This window comes from Psammomys obesus, unplaced genomic scaffold (genome assembly GCF_907164565.1).
Source record: "Psammomys obesus unplaced genomic scaffold, mPsaObe1.curated_primary_1811, whole genome shotgun sequence".
In the NCBI taxonomy this organism is placed as follows: Eukaryota; Metazoa; Chordata; class Mammalia; order Rodentia; family Muridae; genus Psammomys; species Psammomys obesus.
Window position 1 is genome coordinate 342,565 of NW_026596443.1, and position 20,313 is coordinate 362,877.

The 20,313-nt window shown below is 51.0% G+C and overlaps 1 protein-coding gene across 2 annotated transcripts; it reads left to right on the top strand.

Annotated features, from left to right (window-relative positions):
• The first annotated feature begins 62 nt into the window (after positions 1 to 62).
• Slc45a3 (solute carrier family 45 member 3) lies at positions 63 to 19,995 on the top strand. Of its 2 annotated transcripts, none has more exons than XM_055598047.1 (5): positions 63 to 144; positions 13,155 to 13,545; positions 14,260 to 15,045; positions 15,545 to 15,810; positions 18,344 to 19,995. In XM_055598047.1, the coding sequence occupies exons 2-5, from the start codon at positions 13,341 to 13,343 to the stop codon at positions 18,773 to 18,775; spliced, it is 1,689 nt and encodes a 562-aa protein (XP_055454022.1). In that variant the 5' UTR covers positions 63 to 144; positions 13,155 to 13,340; the 3' UTR covers positions 18,776 to 19,995. The 2 variants fall into 2 exon arrangements, with proteins under 2 accessions (XP_055454022.1, XP_055454023.1); XM_055598048.1 differs by lacking the exon at positions 63 to 144 and adding an exon at positions 10,884 to 10,911.
• The last annotated feature ends 318 nt before the right edge of the window (positions 19,996 to 20,313 follow it).

Below are 20,313 nucleotides of genomic sequence, written 5' to 3' on the forward strand. Positions count from 1 at the left end.
CCTCCTGGCCGCCCCAGCGCGCATGCTCTCTCCCCCCCACCGAGTAACCTGGAGATTTAAAAGCTGCCCGCTGGCGCGCGTTGAGGAAACGGGGGTCCGAGCTCGCACGCGCCAGCCCCAGGTGACAGCCGCGCTCCGGGCCAGGTAGGGGAGGAGCCGATCCAGGTGGAAAAGGAGCGCACGGGTGGCCTTGCTCCGCGGTGGCGTTCTGCGCCCCGCTGGATGGGGCCGCGCCGTGGCGTCCCGGCCCTGCGCGAGTGGAGGCTCGCGGGGAGGGCGCGGCCCCTGGCGGCCCGGTGCCCAGAGCGGGAGTCCGCTCGCGTCCGCGCCGAGTGCGCCTCCTCTGAGAGCCTAGTGCTGTGGCGCTCGCTGTCCCGGGCCGCGCGCGAAGGGCGGGAACAGAGCCGTGGAGTCCCGGGCCAGGCTGGCGGAGGGCCGGCTGCCCCTGCTGCAGCCTCCCGCCGTAGTTTTCTTTGGAAAGTTGAGTTTATTTCTTTCCTTGTCTGGGCTTCACCCGAAAGGGGCAGATGAGTCATCGCGGCGCGCATGGTCCACACTTAGGGGAGCCCTGCAAGGGGCCTTCGGCTGGGTCCCGTGATCATAGGCAGAGGGGGGGCACCTCTCATCACCCCAGAATTGGGGCAAGGCTTTGGTGGAGTTGTGTTTGTGTACGTGTGCGGTCCTGTACTCCCCGCCCCTCCCCGCCTCCGCTACCCACCTGCGGAGGGGAAAGCAGCGTCGGCTGTGACTCCTGTGTCCCGAGGCTCAGGTGGAAATGTGGAGTACTCTGCGGAGCGAGAGAGCGCTAGGTGGGCGGCAGCACGCCCAGTGGAGAAAACCCAGAAGCCTGCCGGCTCAGCCCTTCCCTACTCTCCGCTCTCCGCTAGAGAACCCTGTAACTGCTCTCTCTCTTGACCTCCAACTCAACCCCCTCCTTCGTGACACGCACTTGATTCGTCCGAGGCCACGGAGTACCCGGTGCTTCCTCTTTCCCCAGGAGTCTGAGTTGGAGGTATGAAGAGTTTGGCCCAATGGGTACCTGGAGAGAACTTGATGTTCAGTTGTGCCAGACCCTATCCTAGCTAAGCTGAACTTTGAATAGCCCAGGCAAGGCCTGGCAGATGGGCAAGGCATAGACATGGCTCAGAATGACTCTTGCTGGGCTCCCAGCAGGAGCGAAGGTGAGACTGTTGATGTTTCTAATCTCTGTTTCCTATGCATGAAGCATAATCCCTTTCCTAGTGTGTGCAGATTTGGTGTAGGCTCACGTGCCTAAGGTGTTGGGAACAGGTTGGCATATGGAGCTGGGAAGTGGAGGGCCCAGGAGTATATGCTGGACAGGAAGCGGAGGGACCTTACAGAACACCATGTCCTAGGGAGTAAGTGGGACACGATGTGAAGCCTCCGACCCTTCTGCTGGATCCATTTCATCCTCTCATTCCTCCCTTATCTCCCACCCGCCCAGCTCCAGGGCAATCCTGGAAGCAAGACTGTACTTTTTACAAGTGCCCAGAAAATGGAGCTTGACTCACTAGATGAGTCTAAAGATAAAAATACAGCTGTGGACATATTGGCCCTAGTTAGGGTCTTTGCCAAAGGGAGCTTTCCTATGCACTTTTGGAGGGGAGGGTTAAACCCCTTGCTCCTCCTGGTTCACTGAGTAACCCCTAAGGAACAGGAGGAGGAGCTGGACAAGGTCCCTGTGTGGTCTACTCTGCTCTGCAGGCTGCTAGGGTGGGAAAAGATGTGTTCTGGCCCCAAGCTGGAACTGAGCCTAAGTAGAGCAAAGGTGAGGGAGAGCAGGAAGATGGGGAAGAATGGTCCGAGGTCACTGGAAGTAAGACTGATTTCTGGTGGTAACCTCTGGACCATTAAAACCTTGTAGCACTTCAGGGATGACAAAGGCGTAAGGAGCTTTTCTATTGCCTGTTCCACTCTACTGGCTGTGCTCCACTGGTCTGCAAGTTTCGCTAACTTTTCTGCAAAATGGGGATGATGATGACAATGATCATACCCTCTGCACAGCTCTGCTATTTCAGTTAATTACAACAAATACAAACAGCACTAACAAAGGTATACACAGTCTAAAAATGTAACTTCATTAAACAACACAAATAGAACTTAACTATGTGTTTTTAGCCCAGCGTGCTGACCTGTAATCTCAGTACACTGCGGAGGCAGAAGCAAGAGGATTAGGAGTTCAAGGCTACGTAATGACTTCCAGACCAGCCTGAGTTACATGAGACTATCTAAAACAAAAACAAAACCCGTTTTGTTATTTGTCTGAAATGCAGTCAGTGTTCAATAAATGTTAGTTTTAACTATTATATTAATCACCTTTGTCTGGATGGATCGCCCAAGACTGGGGGGGGGGGGGCTGCTGTCTGTTTTTTTGAGACTGTGTCTATGTAGCTCAGGATGTTCTTGAACTCACAACTCTGTCTTGACCTCCCTAGTGCTGGGATTATAGGTGTATACCCTCATGCCTGGCTTGGGCCCTACTCTTTTTATTTTTTGTAAAGAGACTGTTCTAGGCCTACTTCTTTGGGGACAAGGTCTCCTGTGCTTTGAGAAGTTTAAGTAGCTAAAAGACTAGGCTCTAGCAAATGGATCGAATCCCATTTCCTCCAAAGTAAGTTATCAGCCTTCTGTTTCCTCTGTAAACCAAGCATGCTAGGACCTTCCTTCCAGGATTTCAGGATTAAAGAGATGACTTCAGGTAAACCTCTGAGCAGAGCAGCTGTTTATGGAGATGTTGATAAATGTCAGCTGCTGCTATTTGTTGACGATGGAGACAGTCATTGTGGATTCACTTAGAAACTGGTCTCCTAGCCAGGGAACACCACCATATATAACCATACGAAAGCCATGAACAATTAAATTTTGGGTCCAGTGCAAAGAACAAACCAAGACTGGGTGGACATCTTGACCTCTTCCCCTCTCTGTACTTCCTGGTGCATTTTATGATTAGTGTAGAAACCGCTGCTTGCCTCCCTCCCAAGAATATAATCATAGGTGCTGGGAGAGTACTGTGAGGCAAAGGAGGTGAATGTGTGCCCTGAAAGGTTAAGAGCCTTCCATGTAGAAAGGTTATATATAATTTTTGGAAGACTGTATGGGGAGAGTGCCCTGGAGCCCTCTCTGTTGTCTCTCTCCAGCCTTGGGGTAGGGGTAGGAGGGAGCTTTCATGCTACTTTTTGGTATCCACAAGGAAAGCTTAGCCTAGCTCTCCCAGCATGCATTCTGTCACTGAGTTAGATTCCCCAGCCCTCCCAGCAAAAGGCAGTGGCCCTGTTTGCTAGACAGTGTATGCGGAGGCTGGACCAGTTGGTACCAGGCCCAGTGTCTCAAATGCTGATGCCACTTGACTCCCAGCAACAGAGCTGGAGTGCTGAGCTTTGTCTAGTGTATTGAGTGTTGCTGCCTGGGGGCAGAGGCTAGAGACAGAGTCCTATCAGCGTCCTGATCTTTGGCCAGAATTACCTGTTTAATCCCGTTTTCTGGTATTGGTCTGTTTTTCTTCCTCCTTCCTTGAGTAACTGGGATGGGGAGCCTTTTTAACTGTAATGTTGGAGATGTCCCCATGCCTAGTTGTTGCCTTTATTTCCATGTCTGTAAAGTGGAGGTTCTAGTCACCCTTCAAGGCTGTGGTGGGAATTAGATGTGATGTGATTGTCTGCAAAGCCTGCCTAAACCAGATATATACTCAAAAGATGTTTGTTCTTGTTCCTTAACTGGAAATCACATTCTCTGGGGCTCTGGGACAAGCTAGCAGGGAGAAGATAGGAGGCATCTCCTAGCTCAACTTCTACTGGTTATCAAACCCAGGCCAGGCTAAATGCCCTGCCAGATGGGATCCCCTTAGGACCAGCCAGCCCCTAACAGCAGTTCCTCAGTAGCCCCCAAGTCTCTAATCACAAGTATACTTTGAGCTAGCAAACAGTGTCCGAGCTAGGAGCACTTAGCCACCCTAGGGATGCAGCCATTTTAGATCCCAGCTCCTGTTGCTGGAGATCTGTGCACCCAGATACCTGAGTGTGTCCCTGGCTTACTCCTCGGCTTCCTGGTCCAATCAAAAGATTCCTGTCTTAGCCTGGGCTTAGACCACCTGTCTAAGACCTTCCTGTCTTAGACCGTAGGCCTGGGCTCCTGGTCTGCTTCTGTCTGTCTGTGCTACCTGGGGAGGGTGCCATGGGAAAGAGGCAAACTGGAGACTGAGAACTAGGGGCAGAATCTAGTGTTGTGCCTTAGCATAGCAGAGAGGTGGGGGAGGGAGAGAACATGACGTTTTGGGGTTCAGGGAGCTCTGGAGGAGTAGGTGTGGGACTTGAGCTGTAGAGGGTTCAAGTGAAGGGCAGAGGCTCTTTCGGAAGGGGAAATAGTTGGAAGCAAACACTATTCAAGTGCTAGTGAATTGATCATCTGGGACACACAGATCAGAACCCAGTTGTGTGGCTTTGGTTCTCATGTTCTTTCCTGTATACCTCACTGGAGAGAGGCCAGTAGGAGGGGTGTATATGTTTGGAAATCCCATGCTCTAGGGGCTGTGTGCCCTTCCGTGTAGCACCTGCTTACTTTTCATGACTCAGCCACATGTCTGCGTCCTCCGGGAAGCCTTGACTACACCGATACCACGCCCCCTACTTGCTGGCCTGTGTCTTAGCACTTGTACCACCTTACTGCACATGGATTTCGCTTTATCATATTTCTCTCTCCTGATAATCAGAGCTGTCTGTAGTCAATTATTTCTGTCCCCACAGCACTTTCACTGTTGTGGGGAGGGGAGGTGGTAAACAACTGTGGCTCAGTCGGTACTGAGCGGCACATTTTAGGGCTCTTTAGCATTCTTTGGGGGTGCTTAGGTTGCATGCTGAGGTATACTTCTTCCAAGGATGAATAGAATAGCTTCTTAAAAGTCTCTTTTAGGGTCTTACCTTATTCACCTGAGTAACTGTTTCATTTTGTTATTTCTGGGCATGGGGTCAAACCAAGTGCCTTCAGCAAGCTATATGAACACTCTGCACTGACCTAGATCCTCAGTTTGCTTTGTTTTTGAGACAGGATCTCACTGTGTAGTCCTGGATGGCCTAGAACTCACTGTGAAGACTAGGCTGGCCTCAAACTCTGCTGGGACTAAAAATGTCCCATCATACCTAGCCTTTTTTTTTTTTTTTATCTCTTTTGAAACAAGATCTTGCTATAGCTCAGGCTGGACACACACTCATAATCTTCCTGCCTCAGCCTCCCTAATGCCAGGATTTACAGGTGTGTTCCTCATCTCTGAGACCACACTTTCACAGAACTGGTGACCCAGAGCTATCAGAGCAGATAGAACCCAAGAGGCCATCAGATTTGCAATCCTAGAGGCAGGCCAGCCATCCAGAGATGGGATATCACCTTCTTGGAATGCTTGGCTCACTTTTGGATTTGACCTAAATGTTGAGCCCCCCCCCCTTCCTGTGTATCTCACCTCCAGGGAGAGGTGAGGCTAAGAGGGGGACTCAGATTGGCTGTGTGCACCATGGGAAGAGCTGCCCAGGCTGGCCTGGCTGACTGGCAGGTGTCAAGTTCACCGAGAGAAGGGATGTTGAAGTTTCACTTTGCAAAGGCTCTGGAAGAGTGGAAGGGAATTTCCCGGTGACCTAGAGACTGTGCCAAGACCCTCATTACCTCCCAGGGTTCCCTTCCTCCTCTGTGGAGGACTTCAGGATTTTTTTTTCTTTGCACCCTGTGTTTATTGTGGACCAAGAAGAGAAAGAATTTAGTTACTAATTTCTGCCAGGAACAGAGTCCAGTTCTAGGAGAGAGAAGGGAAGAGAGCAGTTCTGTCCCTTGCTTACTCGGCTGCATTTCAGGTGACTTCTGACCTTGGCACAGTGCTGGTGTCTGATCGGAGTGTGGACAGGTCTGATAGGGTAAGTGAGCTGGGGAACTCTTTCCCCACTGGATCTCCCAGACTCATTGGTAAAGACTGGCTGTGACAAGCCCCTCCCTAATGCTCTGTGGCCTTGTCAGTGGGCACCTGTCCATGAGATCACCCTACCGGAGGCTCAGGACAGGTGCTAGATCACCTGACTATATACCTTAGACATTAGCTAGGTTAGCTCTCGTTTTACAGGTATGGAAACTGAGTCCTGGGGTGTTACATAGCTACCAGTGTGGCCAAAATAGGACTCCCATCTTTCTGGCTTCCAGTTCAAAGTGTTTTCCAGAATTTTCGAGGGGTTGCAAATTTCCTGGTTTTAGTTTTTTCAACCTTAGAAGTGTTAATTAAATTCTCTGAAACTAACATTTCCTTCTTGTGAAATAAGAATATGAAAAACCAACTCCATATGGTAGACCTTTATTAAGAGTTCTACCAAGCACTGGGTGGTGACAGGGCACGCCTTTAATTCCCAGGAGGCGGGGTGTGGGGAGAAGGGGGTAACCTGTGAGTTTGAGGCCAGCCTGGTCTATAGCTTCCAAAACAGCCAGGGATACAAAAAGAAACCCTATTTCAAACACCACCACTCCCCAAGCCCAAAAGAGAAAAGGTATACCAAGCTTCCGGCATGTGCTAAATAACCGCTGGACAGTTGGTAGGGTCAGCCCTTGGCATCATTGTCCCTGTGGGTGGAAACAATTGTCTGGTAAGCAAGGGACAGCCTTCCCTGTACAGCAGATCTATGGTACTGACCTCGGCTCACCTGTTGGGGCCAGCACCTGGGAAGGCATTTACATTCTTAGCATTCCTTTTGCCTTTGGGGGCTGCTGGGATCTGGTAAGAGGCCTTGTAGATGAAGCGGAGGAGAAAGGCAGGATGGATCTTTCCGGGCGAGATGTTAGGACAGGAAAAAGCCACTCCCAGGTTCCCCCCACCAAAGGTGCTTTATATCTTTTTCCTCACATACTACATTGCTTCTGAGTTGTGGTTTGTAGGTTTAATTCCAGGACATTCTGTGTGCTAGGCAAGCACCCCACCACTGAGCCCTACCTGTAGCTTAAAGTCAGTGGTATAAGTTCTGTCTATGAAACAGGCATCCTAACTGTACCCCATCACCCAGTGGCTGGCAGAGTAAACTGACTGGAAGCAGGGCTGCTATGCGTGTAGCAGTCACACAGGCTGCAATTATGAACTGTAGATGTGGAAACTAAGAAGTCAGTAGGTCAAGTTACAAACAGACTGAAACCGGCATCAGACCCAGGTCCACCCTGCTGACCCCCACAAAACTAGATCACTATGGAACCTTCGAGAGTTCAGGTTTCCAGCCCCAGGGGTGGAAGAGGGTTCCCTGTAGAAGACTGCCACCTGTCCTGGTATGGAGGGCACACACAGCGTGACCTTGGGTGGCAGCTGTTGTCAGCAATGAAGCCTGGTTAGGTGGGGAGGCCCAGGTGCCTGGAAACAAAACCCATGTGTATTGACTGTCACTGGGGCAGACCATGAGACCTAAGGGGTACTACAGCCTTGGCTTAGGCTTAGGCTGGTCAGAACTGACTGCTGGCCACGGTGAGGTTCAGGCCAGCCCCGGGACTGGTCACTAGATTGGAGAGAGAAGGGGAGGGGAGATCGCTGCTGGCTCCAGGGACAGCCTGTTGTCCCTTTCCCCTCCCCTTCCCCCAGTCTCTAGCATTTGTTTCCTTCCCGAATCTGTACAAGGCTCTTAGACACCGCAACAAAAGCAACTTTCCTCCAAGCCACTGCCACCTGTTGGGTTTTCACACATTTCGAGTGAGTGGGGGGAGGGAGCTGTTGCCCTTTTCCCAGTGTCTCTGGTATGCCCCCGGGAGCCCCCCCCAGGGCCTAGGATTCTCTTTGCTGCCTGGTTGTGACAGGGCTCTGGAGCAGGAGGAGGTGGGGGGCCAATAGCAGCTGGAAGGGGAACTGAGTGGGAAGGGGCCAGAGCTGGCAGCGGGGGAGAGTTTGATGGATTACTCTGCAGGCCCAGAGGTTTCTCCCTAATCCCCCTTTGTGTCCCGGCCTGCAGCCCCTCACTCTCTCTGACAAGCTGCTAAGCAGAAGGCTTCCAGTCTGAGGGAAGAAAAGGCAGCTCAGCAGGGTGAACTCTAAATCCCCAGCCTCCCAGCCATGGGATGGAGGCGGGAGCTAGGGAACCTGCCCTGAGGTGGGGCTGGGTCCCCCTTCCCTCTGCCTAGCCCTGTTCTTTGTCAGTATTCCCTCAAAGTGGAGAGGGTGCATTGTGGGGGTCCTCAGATGCCTGCGAGGTGGTGCTGTTTGTACAGTCACCATTGAGTTTTTCTTAGGTGGGACAAGGTATAAACAGAGACCCTCCCTGTTGGGAAATAATTGGCCCCAGAAAACCAAAGACCGAATAGCAGGTTAGAAAGCATCAAAGCTCAATGGGGTCATGCTGCACCCCCAACCCCCACTCCCATCCCAGCAGCCCAGGTAGAAATTTCCACAGAACACATGCAAGAACTGTAAAAAGGGTTCTAAAAGAGCAAGCTCAATGCATCATGGGGATTGTTTTTGCCTTTTCTTTTCTTTTTTTCTTGTGTCTCCATGTTCCCATATGATGCTACCATGAGGATCCAGCTGCACTTTGGAAGTGCAGTGTGCCAAATTTTATTAGGCAAGGCCCATGGCATTGGTCTCCTGGGACAGAGGCAAGGGTATGGGTGTTAGGGGTGCTGCGGTGGGAAGCACTCATCTTTCTTGCTGCCAGCCTAGAGGGTCTGCTCCACTTGGAAATGTTGAATCCAGTCCACTTTGGAGGAGCAGGGTTCACCATTCCCTTTCTCTCTAGCCTTGCCTGGAGTGGGCCAGGGAAGTTGAATTCGGGTGATCAACCCCTTTCTTTGGCTGTGCCTTGATATGAGACACCCCCTACCAGGTTTCTCTCTCTGGGAAGGACAGAGGGCTGTGATGAGGGATAGCCAAGTGTGTTCTGGGCTTCGAGCAGAACCCAGCCAGTGAGAAAGCAGCCTTCTTTGTGAGTGTGAAGGGAGGACACAGGGTCGTGGAGCCTGCGGGGTCGGGGTTGGGGCTGAGGCTGTTTGATGTGCCTGGGTGGGGTGTGGGGATTCTGGCATGCATAAAGAGGCCATAGAATTGCTGTCTGACAGCGGTGGGGCGGGGCCTGTCCCCAGACTGCTGCTTGTGGCCTCTGTCAGCAAAGGGTATCTGCTCCCCCTGCTCCACCTCAGCCTTGTGGGGTAGCAGGAGCCCCTTTGAAAGCCCTCAAAGGCCCCTTTATGTGGCTTCTGATCCTCCCTTCCCTTACTGAGCGATGAAGTGCGGCTCTCACTTGGGTCACTTTCCTGTGCTGGCCTCTACTCTGTCTAAGGCTGTTTGTTCCATGACTCAGTTTCACTTCTCTAGGCTGCCTGCTGGGGGCATGGAGGCATTCTGGGCCAGTAGGATCTTTCTGGGTCCTTCATTGGGATTCTGGCTAAGGATATATCTTAGGTATGTTTGGGAGGAATACTTAAGTTTTCCATCCTTAAACATCCACCTCTGCTGTGTCCATTCATTCCTTTGCATACATATTTCCTAGGTCCCTAGTCTTGCTGGGGTGGGTGTCAAAGAGTTGCCTGCCCTGGGGCCTGGTGCTGCATCTTGAGTTCACAAAACTGTCTAAAGTCCAGGTTCACTGACACCCCAACCCTGCCTTTCAGGCTTTAACCATGATCGCCATAGGGTTGAGAAAGGATGGTTTCGTAGAGAGCTCCATGAAAGGTCCACATGGTTTCTTCTGTTTCTCTAGATGTCAGGCCATGAGGACCCATAGAGGTGGGAAGAGTTTGAAGCTTGAGAAGGACTTGGGCTTCTGCAGGCTGCTCAGACCTGTCCTTCCTCTCTCCTCCTCCTCCTGGCACCTCCTCTCCAGGTGAACAGTCTGAGGCTGGCCCTGCTCGTTGATCTTCTGTTTGCCAGACTAAGTGCTCCGGAAGTAGTAGGGGAAAGGACCTGAAAATGAGACTGGAAGGGAACAGGGAGAGTTAGTTCCTGTTGCCCTGCCTGAGTTCATTAACTCCAGGAGGATGAGGGAGTCCAGACTGGAAGGGGCAAACACCACAGTCTGTTCCTTTCTAGCTTTGATGAGCACACACTCTGGTGCTGCTGCCAGGATGGCACCGGGGTTCTGTCTCTGTATCAAGAGCAAAGAACCTGGTGGGTAATTCTGTCAGCTGGAGTCAAAGTGTGGGGCTTGGCAATAGGGTTGGCAGACCTGGAGCAGGGAGGCACTTGAGGAGGGTGGGGCATTGGGGATAAGAAAGTAGGGCTTTGGGGAGAATGCTCTTTGGGGATTGGAATTCCTGGCTATTTCTGGGCTCAGAAAAGTTGGGCTCTCAGGAGTGCCTGGACCTCCATGGCAGAGTAAGTATGAAAAGGAGGGCAGGCACAGCAACCTGGGACCTGCCTACCTTCTACCCTCCCCCCTCATTTCCATGAATTGTGTGTGCCTCTGGTCCGGACTTTACCAGGTAGAGAATCTCTATGGGGTGGAGAGAAGGACCCTAGGTCAGAAGCTGCCTGGGCCGTAGGAGGATGGGAAAATGCTTGTGTTTCTGTTTTCATGTGGCCTATGAGCTCCCCACTCCCACTCACAGAGGTTTGTAGAGGACTGAGGGAGGGAAGGCAGATGGAGTGACCTGACTAAAGGAGAAAGAAGCACTTGGAGAATGAGGGCAGGTTTATGGGTGAGGTTGGGTCTGGCAAAGTCTCTATTTGCTCAAGGAGGACCTGGTCCTTTAAACCCAGTTCAGGTGATAGCCCCAATCCCTCCCAGACTGAGGGTGGGGAGTGGCTAGAATGGCTACAAGTCTTTTGTCCCAGAACCTGCCACTCTAGGCTAGGAGGAAGCTTTCCCTCTGGATCACTAGTGGGCGGGAAGGGGCTGAGTTGAACCCAGAGTAACCCAGCTAAAACTAATGTCTATCCAGTACCTGCCTTTTCTTCACTACTGGGTCAGTATTTTATCTTCCTTTTTCTGCCACCTTTTTATAAGCCCCACCCCTTAACAAAGTATAGAGACTTTGGGAAGGGAGCTCTCAGGTGACCAGATTCATTTCAAGTCCTGTATTTCCTGATCTTTCAGCAGCAGAGCCTCAGAGGCCAATATGAATGGACAGGCTTTACTCAGGTCGATGGCGTCTGGTCCTTCTGAGGCAGAGCTTAGCACCTACTACATGCTTTGTGGCACACAGGAAAAGATAAAAGTAAAAAAGATAAAAGTGCCTTTTATCATGAGCTGGTGAAGCTAGCAAAGGGAATATCTGGAGGGAGCTGCAGCCTCCTCAGCCCTCCCAATCACAAGTAGCCACTCTTCATTTATGGGGTTGATTGGTGAGGAGCAGAAAGGTGTCCTGTGAGGTGTAGTGGCAAGTTTTGTCTCCTGCTTCTCTTTTGCAATTAATGTGGGTTGGCAGGCTCCTAGCTTTTCTCACCAGGGTCTGCCTTCAGTGCCGCCAGTCTCTTAGTACATTTTGATGCTAATTTGAGATTTTCCCGTGTGTGTGTGTGTGTGTGTGTGTGTGTGTGTGTGTGTGTAGTGCCACAGGATTGAACCCAAGGCTTTACATATGTTAGTCACTAAGTTACAGCCAACCCCCTTTAGTATAGTGCTCACCGTGTAGTTCAGGCTGGCCTCGAATTGATGATCTTCCTGCTTCAGTATTATAAGTGTGGGAATTGTAAGGCTGGCCCAGTATGCCCTACTGTCACAGTTTGCATAGTGAACAGCAGTGGCTCCACTGTCAGGAAGTAAGAACAGGAGGTTGCTTACCCAGTGGATCCAGTAACTATGGCGATGCTGTATGAGTAGAGGCCAGAGGTCAGCTAGGAAGTAATGGCATCCCACTAGCTCAGGGCTCATTGGCATCATCTCAGGTGCTACCAACTAATACCTACTGCTGAGCTCTAGGATCATGTCCTGGGAGGCTGGGGTTTAGGAATGGTCCCAGCTGGTTTCGACAGTTGGGAAGTACTATGTGGGTTGGGCTGTCCCCCTGCTTCCCATGAACTTGAGGGCAAACTCAAGGGAGAGATTTTTGGGCTTAAGTTCACCAAGAGGGGCTCCATGTCTCAGTGATGGGTGGAAATCCCACATAAGGAACTGTCCCCTATCTTCTTCCCTCTTATCTCAGTCCAGGGTGTGGGGGTTACAGTGTGACATGGCTCTGGGCCAGGAGGTAGAGAATAGGGAGTGCCACTTCATTGTTTCACTTTTTAAAAGGCTGCAGGTTCATATTTGTGTGTTGTATGTACTTGTTTGTGTGAGTGGAGGATGTCTTCCTTGACACTCTGTTTTATTTTTGAGACAGGGTCAGTCACTGACCTGGGAGCGCACCAATTGACTAGGCTGGCTGGTGAATGAGGGACTAGAGACAAGTGTAACCACCCTGGCTTTTACATGGTGCTGGGGATCCAAATTCAGATCCTTATGCTTTTGTGTCAGGTACTTCGCCAACTGAATGACCCCCACCCTGACTGGAAATGTGTGTGTGTGTGTGTGTGTGTGTGTGTGTGTGTGTGTGTGTGTGTTCACTTCATATGTATATGCATCTGTGCACAAAGGCCAGAGATTGGTCATCTAATGTCCTCTTCTGTTGCTCTCCACCTTATTTTCTTACTTCCCACTGAAGCTGGGGCTTACCTGATTTGTCTCTGGAATCCTCCTGTTTCTGCCTCCCAGTGCTGGGATTATAGATATGCATTACCATGCCCAGCTAAAAAGCTGCTGGGAATCCAAACTCAGAGCCTCATGTTTACACAGTAAACACTTTACCCACTGAGCCACTTCTCAGTCCCTCTCAGCCCCAGAACTTCCATTTTTAACAAGAATTGAGTGGCTCAATTTGGGAAGTGGTGAGTAAAACAAATGAGTTGGGCATGGCAACTGCCATCTGGGGCCTTCTTGAGAGCCAGTCCTGAGTTTCCCCCAAAATGACAATTGTAGAGATGCTTCAAAAGTAAGTAAAGGACATCTGCTTGGCCTTGGGGTATACTGAGATTCAAATGTCATTTCTCTTATTAATTATATCAATGATGGGCAAATATTATCATAAGCCTCCTGACAGAGCATCTGGGTCAGGGCTACCTGAATATAGTGCTACATAAACAGGATTCAGAGGACGTGAAGCAAAAACCCTGGAGACCTTGTACTCACGACTCAACATTTCATGTGACTGTGACCGTCCTGCCCTTCTAGGATCTGACTGATGAGATGTGCCCCCATCAAGACACTAGGCGAAGACATGTTTAACGTGGGATGAGATGCTGCATTGGCACCAAAGGGCTGGCCGAAATGGGAGCCTGGCTGAACCCTAGGAAGTTGGTGGTAGCAAGGAGGAGAAGCCAGGGCAGGGCTGAGCCAAAGCAGCCGTGGAGTATGTGAATGGCCCCTGGAGTCCTATCCGCCCTGCTCATCATGATCCAGAGGCTGTGGGCCAGCCGTCTTCTACGGCATCGGAAAGCCCAGCTCCTGCTGGTCAACTTGCTGACCTTTGGCCTGGAGGTGTGCCTGGCTGCTGGAATTACCTATGTGCCACCCCTTCTGCTGGAAGTAGGAGTAGAGGAGAAGTTCATGACTATGGTGTTGGGTGAGTCACTCCACCGTCCTTTCCTCCTCTTCTTCCTCTTCCTTCTCCTCCTCTAGTGTGTACATCTGGGCTGTAGGCAGCAGTTCTCTTGCCCAGGGAGTGGCTCCAAGGGAGGCAGGGCCTGGTGAGAGGCATTACCTGTTTTCATTTGCACCTCAAAGTCCTTGGGGGTGGCAATCCACTTTACACACAAGAGAAGGGAAGCTTTGGAAAGGCTAGGTTTGTCTTATTTAACCCAGCTAGTATGTCTGCTCATAAGTAGAATTGGGGCTTCCCTCTGGTTTCCCAGTCAGTTTTCTTTCCTGGGCACAGGACCGGTGGTGTGGGCTTCGGATGCTATGAACAAACTCAGCAAGAGCCACAGAAGGAGAAGTGGCTACTCTGTGATTTCCCCTCCTCAAGAAGAGGAAGCCTTGTGAGGATGCAGGCTCTGGCATCCTGCTGTTTGTTTAAACTCTGCTTCTAACCCACAGCAGACCTGAGTCTTTGCATAACTATTGCTTCTCGGGTGCAGCATGGATACTACCACTTTCTTGTCTGAAAACAAGGTGTTTATAACAGCCACACTGAGAGGACCAGAGTCTCCCTGTATGCAGAGTATGGGGGTTTTGCCTCAGTGTGACACATTGCTTCCTTCTTTTCAAAGAGTTAGCTACTTTTTTCCCTTATTACCCTTTTGTCTGGGCCACTAATTTGTGTTGTTTGTCCTTGCAGGCATTGGCCCAGTACTGGGTCTGGTTTCTGTTCCACTCCTAGGCTCAGCCAGTGACCAGTGGCGTGGGCGCTATGGCCGCAGGAGGCCCTTCATCTGGGCTCTGTCCCTGGGTGTCCTGCTAAGCCTCTTTCTCATCCCGAGAGCTGGCTGGCTGGCAGGGCTGCTGTGCCCAGATACCAGGCCCCTGGAGTTGGCCCTGCTGATTTTGGGAGTGGGGTTGCTGGACTTTTGTGGCCAGGTGTGCTTCACCCCACTGGAGGCCTTACTCTCCGACCTCTTCCGGGATCCAGACCACTGCCGCCAAGCCTTCTCTGTGTATGCCTTCATGATCAGCCTTGGGGGCTGCCTGGGCTACCTCTTGCCTGCCATTGATTGGGACACCAGCGCCCTGGCCCCATACCTGGGCACTCAGGAAGAATGCCTCTTTGGCCTCCTTAGTCTCATCTTTCTCACCTGCATGGCAGGCACTCTGTTTGTGGCCGAGGAGGCAGTTTTGGGCCCACCTGAACCAGCAGAAGGGTTGTTGGTGCCCTCCATGTCACGTCGCTGCTGCCCATGCCATGTTGTCCTGGCTTTTCGGAATCTGGGCACCCTATTTCCCCGTCTACACCAGCTATGCTGCCGCATGCCTCGCACCCTGCGCCAGCTCTTTGTGGCTGAGCTGTGCAGCTGGATGGCCCTCATGACCTTCACACTGTTCTACACAGACTTTGTGGGAGAGGGGCTATACCAGGGTGTACCCAGAGCTGAACCAGGAACTGAGGCCCGGAGACACTATGATGAAGGTAAGCCTTTAGCACCCGTGGAAGCTGCTTGGTGGCTGCCCGGCAGAAGATGCTCACAGCTTGGCCTCAGCTCCCTGTTAGTCAAGGAAAAAGGATCCATTTATGTGCAGCAGCTCATGGATGCAGCTGCTATCCTTGTATCTCAGTAGGACTTCTAGTTCTGTGTGGCTCCAGTTCCATGGGGCCTTGTACTCCCTGCTTACTTTCCAAGTAACTCCCCATGCCTTCTAGTTCAGGCATTGCACAAAGCTGTCTTAGAGCCTGTGTGGGGCCATCTTGTGAACCTCACCCCTTCCTCCCTTACATACCCTGTATAGGAACATCCTTAGAACATCTTCCTCTGCCATTGGTCAACAGCCCTGGCCATGCTCACTGATCACAATCTAGATCCTGTGGTTGTGGGCAGATCAGGAGGGCCCTGGGGAGCAAGTTCCCATGGCCACTAGTCTCTGACTCTCCCAGATTGAAGGGTCCTTACCAGCTTCTTCCTTACCCCCAGGCATCCGAATGGGCAGTCTGGGCCTCTTCCTGCAGTGTGCCATCTCCCTGTTCTTCTCCCTGGTCATGGACAGGCTGGTACAGAAGTTTGGCACACGGTCAGTCTATCTGGCCAGTGTGATGACCTTTCCTGTGGCTGCTGCTGCCACATGCCTGTCCCACAGCGTGGTCGTAGTGACAGCCTCAGCTGCTCTCACTGGGTTCACCTTCTCGGCCTTGCAGATCCTGCCTTACACGCTCGCCTCCCTCTACCATCGTGAGAAGCAGGTACTCCCTTTACATGGTGGGGGCGGGCTGAGAATGTGGTGTCTGACAAGAGATGTTGGAAGAGGCTTGGCTTTCTCTGACCAGAGAGAATAGCTGGGGCCAGAGGTTCAGCCGCTGAAGAAGTGTAGATTAGATTCTAGGAATGACTTCCTGGCTTTAGAACTAGAAAGCACTTGAGTGGACGATTGCAGGAAGTGCAAAGTCCCTCACTAGGAATCTTAGAGAATAAGCCTACCTAGAAGTCCTTTATTCTGGTCCTTATTATTGTATCCGCAGGTAGAGTGTGGGTTCCTAGTATGTAGCAGATGGCAGTGGGAATAGCCTGGCCTTAGCTATTCTTTTAAGAGCGACAATATGATCAATCTGTATCCTGCTTGCTTCAAGATGGAGAAAGCTTCCTCCTGCCCCTCTTTTACATTTACCGTCTAATCTAATCTGTGTCTCTCTCTGGCCCCCACCTACCCACTCCTGCCTCTCCCTGCTTTCCTCCTTTGCTTCTGTCCCCAATCCCCTCACTGCATATCTGAGCCTGATGTACTGACTTTGTTTGCCTGAGCAATGAACTGGGAGCCTGACACCTTCTCAGCCCACACTAAGAGCCCCTGCTGAAAACCCTCTTTCTTGGGAGGCTTCCTGACCCAAACAGCATCCTCACTTTGTCTCCTGCACCGTCCTCATTGAGCTTAAGGACCTGGATTCAGTACTCCACCCAAAGAAGCACAAGTTGCTGTAACTTAGGGGAGAGACTACAGGCCTTCCCTTCTAGGGTTTTTAAGTTTGGGAAGACCTGGCCCTGGCCGCAGCCAATAGGCTGGTTTGCTTAGCAGTAATTTGCAGGGCTGTGGTGGGGTGGGCTTATAATGGAAACCTGGTCCCTTTTGTTGTCTCTCATGGAACTCTGGGCTGGGGCTTTAATAGGTGCTGTCCGAAGATGAGGGTTGAGCACCTGTGGGTACGCCAGGTACTTTCTTCTATGTACTCAGGAGCATGTCTGTCCCCAGGGACCTCTCCAGTATCCACTCTTATTAGTCTTTCCTTGAGTAGCAAGCAGGAAAAAGGGTCTATAGAGGCATACTGTCCAACTCTCCATTGCCATCTACTCAGCTATGGGATGAGTTGATGAGTTGTGGGTTTCTCTGCTAGGCACTGCCTGGCACAAGAACCAGTGAGGGGTCAGACCTTGTCTCATTCTTCAGTAGGAGGCTGCAGATCATTGGGGCTTAGGATTGTGGGGGCCAGCGGTCAGGCGGACATGTGCCCTCTAAACAGGAAGAAACTAAAAAGCTTCTGATTCAGGCAGCTAGGCTGTAGAGATCACAAAAAGGGCCTCCCGTTGCGTCTCCTTTCTGCAGGCCTAATTTCTGGGTTCTCCCTGGCCAAAGGCCAAGACAGTGACCTCACCTTGGGCAGTATGTCTAGCCAGGCCCTGAACTCTAGAGGGGCAGGACGGTGAAGACTTTCCTGTGGTCCAGTGGAAGGAAGGGTATCCAGGGGTTTGAGGTAGCCTGTGTGGGACTTGGGACTTGACAAGTGTCTCCTTTGGGTTTGATTCCTCTGTTCTTCTGTGTCTTGCTTCTGTCTGTCCCATTCTTCCTATCTTTTCTAGAGGGTTCCATGCTTTTCTCTACCTGTGGATCTGAGCTGGTTGACTTCTTACCTATTATAAGAAAAGCTAGAAAAGACTTCAGGCTTCAAATTTGCTCCTTTTCCCCCACTCTAAGTTAAGGGTCTGCCTAGAGCCACATCAAGTACCATCTCCCAAGTTTTCAGATTTTTTTTTTTTTTTTTTTTTTTTTTTTTTTTTTTTGCCTGAAAGCTACTTGTCTGGTTTCTTACTGTTAGGACCAAATAATGATGATGATGCACACAGCAGATTTTATATGAAAGAGGTTTATTAGATGGAGATGGAGAGAGAGGGAGAAGGAGAGAATGAGACATGATAGGAGGATGAGGGGGGCACCCCGACGGAGAAAGGGGAGAGGGAAAGAGCCAAGAAAGGGACAAAGTGGCACATTGATCCTTTTAAGGAGCAAGGTAACCACACCTGTCAGGTGTGGCTACCTGGCCGGTGACACATGACGACATCATAGGTTGCTAGGCAACCCAGAAGCAGGCTGCCAAAATACTAACAGTCCTCCCTTTTTCTATAATTAAAAAATGAGAAACTTGGGTTGCTTTTCATGTAAGTTAAGTTAAAGTATATAAATTTAGGTTCACTGGAAGCAGCTCTTGGTTGCTATGCAAGGGATTAAGAGAAAGAGAAAATAATAGCAATAAAATGTCCAGATTACATGGTCAAGAGGAGGAGGGGAAGCCCCTGCCCTGGAAAGTTTAGGGCAGAGTGTTGCCAGCCATGCAAGGCAGCAGGTAGGGACTGAAGAATGCTGGGAGAACCTTCAGCTACTTGTCCTTGTCCTGAAGAACTCCGCTTACAGCCCCTGGATTAGAGGCAGTGAGGACCTGTTCTCATATCCAGGAATCCCTGCACCTGGATACATACCTATCTTTGTTTCCTTTTTGCTCCCACATTCAGGTGTTCCTGCCCAAATACCGAGGGGACACTGGTAGCAGTGAGGACAGCCAGACAGCCAGCTTCTTGCCAGGTCCTAAGCCAGGAGCTCCCTTCCCTAATGGACATGTGGGCCCTGGCAGCAACAGCATCCTGGTGCCTCCACCTGCTCTCTGTGGGGCCTCTGCCTGTGACGTCTCCATGCGAGTGGTGGTGGGTGAGACACCTGAGGCCAAGGTTGTTACTGGACGGGGCATTTGCCTGGACCTTGCCATTCTGGATAGTGCCTTCCTGCTGTCCCAGGTGGCTCCGTCCCTGTTCATGGGCTCCATTGTCCAGCTGAGCCACTCTGTCACTGCCTATATGGTATCAGCTGCAGGCTTGGGTCTGGTCGCCATTTACTTTGCTACACAGGTAGTGTTTGACAAGAATGACTTGGCCAAATATTCTGTGTAGAGTGCTGTAGGGCATTGAAGAGAGGGGTCTGCCTCACAGGGTCTCAGCCCTTAAAGGGCTGCAGAGCTGGACTCCCCAGGTCTGTTGTTGCCTAAGCGGTGTAGCTCTCTGCTGCCATCCTGAGGCAGTGAGCATAGATAGGAGCTGGGGCTTCCAGCTCTGGCTTCAGAGTCTGGCTGGCCCACTGGCAGCTTCCCACGAGGGTGTTCTTCTGAAGTTCTGCAGAAATGCAAATGCAACCCTGTACAGGCGCTTTACCAAAACTCCAAGTTAACAGCTAATCTTCCTGGTTAAGGAAGGATTTGGGGACCTGAGCGAATCTCCCTCCAAAGCCGCTCTTGCTCTTGCACTGGAGTTTCTTCTAGGAAACTCTCCTCCACAGGGTTCGACAGGACGGAAGTTGGAAGGAGAAGCCCTAGTAGACAAGATGAAACCACGTGGTCCACAGCACTGCCTTTTTGCTGAACCCTCCCCCCCAACTGTTTTAGGAAATTGCTCTGCTTATTGGCCCTTGTGTTTGCCATCATGGAGATACAGGCCTTTAAATATTTAATTTATTTGACAAATGAGAAGAAAATTCATTCCCAGCATTTTTATGTTGTGCCTAAGAGTTGAGTAGGTTGGGATCCCAAGAACTGATTCCCCTAAAATAGCTGGCCATTGTGCTAGATATTTCCAGATTCCTCTTCTAGGGTGATAGATATCATCCCCCAAACTGCTCAGCACAGTACTTTGGGTAATCTATGCATTCTAGTTGAGAGCCATGAGATGTCCTAATTCTAGGCTGGTCATTGAGGGAAATGGCATGGGTCTCAAGGTCTCCACAGCATACCAAATTCCAATTTTCACTTGACCCAGCTTGGCTCCCTTACTCCCCACTCCCCACTATGGGACTGACTTCTGTAAAGAGATTGGCCTTCCAACTCTATCCACTGGCTCCATGACCTCTATGGGGCTTTTTGGCCGCCAAGCACAAGTGTGGTTCCTTAGGCCTCTGCCCACCTCAGCCTCTGGGACATATCTGTCACAGCCTGGGGAATCTCATACAAACTCAGGAGTACTCCCTGACAGAGCCACAGAGCTCTTGTCTGGGGGGATTTCAGTGCTGGTTGCAATAATGTCATGTCTTATTTATTTAGCAGAGTAAATATTTTATACTGTACAGGATAAATCAGAGTATAATATTTATGGTGGTGAAATTAAAGCTTACTATACGTTTACATGGTGTGTGTTTGTCTTTTCTGAGTGGGACGGAGGCACTTCTAAAATCTGCCTCACTCAGTTCCTGGGGACGCGTAGCTTTGGCAGCATCAGTTCCCACCTGCGGCCAGTAGATGGAGCCTTGGACCATCATCCAGGTACAGGCTTATGGGACTGAGGGTAGAAGGACGGGAAGATTCTTAAGCGAATCAAGGCACAGTTTTCGTTTTCAAAAGGGGCCACAGAAGATGGAGCATTCACAGCAAGGCCACGAGGAGGAGGAGTATAGCTGGCACATGGAGGCAGTGACAACATCCTTTCACGTACCCTTCGCTCCA

Coding starts and splice junctions, on each gene's coding strand:
- Slc45a3 (XM_055598047.1), top strand. CDS start 13,341: ATGGCCCCTGGAGTCCTATCCGCCCTGCTCATCATGATCCAGAGGCTG. Junction 13,546..14,259: donor GTTCATGACTATGGTGTTGG/GTGAGTCACTCC, acceptor TTGTCCTTGCAG/GCATTGGCCCAGTACTGGGT. Junction 15,811..18,343: donor TCTACCATCGTGAGAAGCAG/GTACTCCCTTTA, acceptor TCCCACATTCAG/GTGTTCCTGCCCAAATACCG.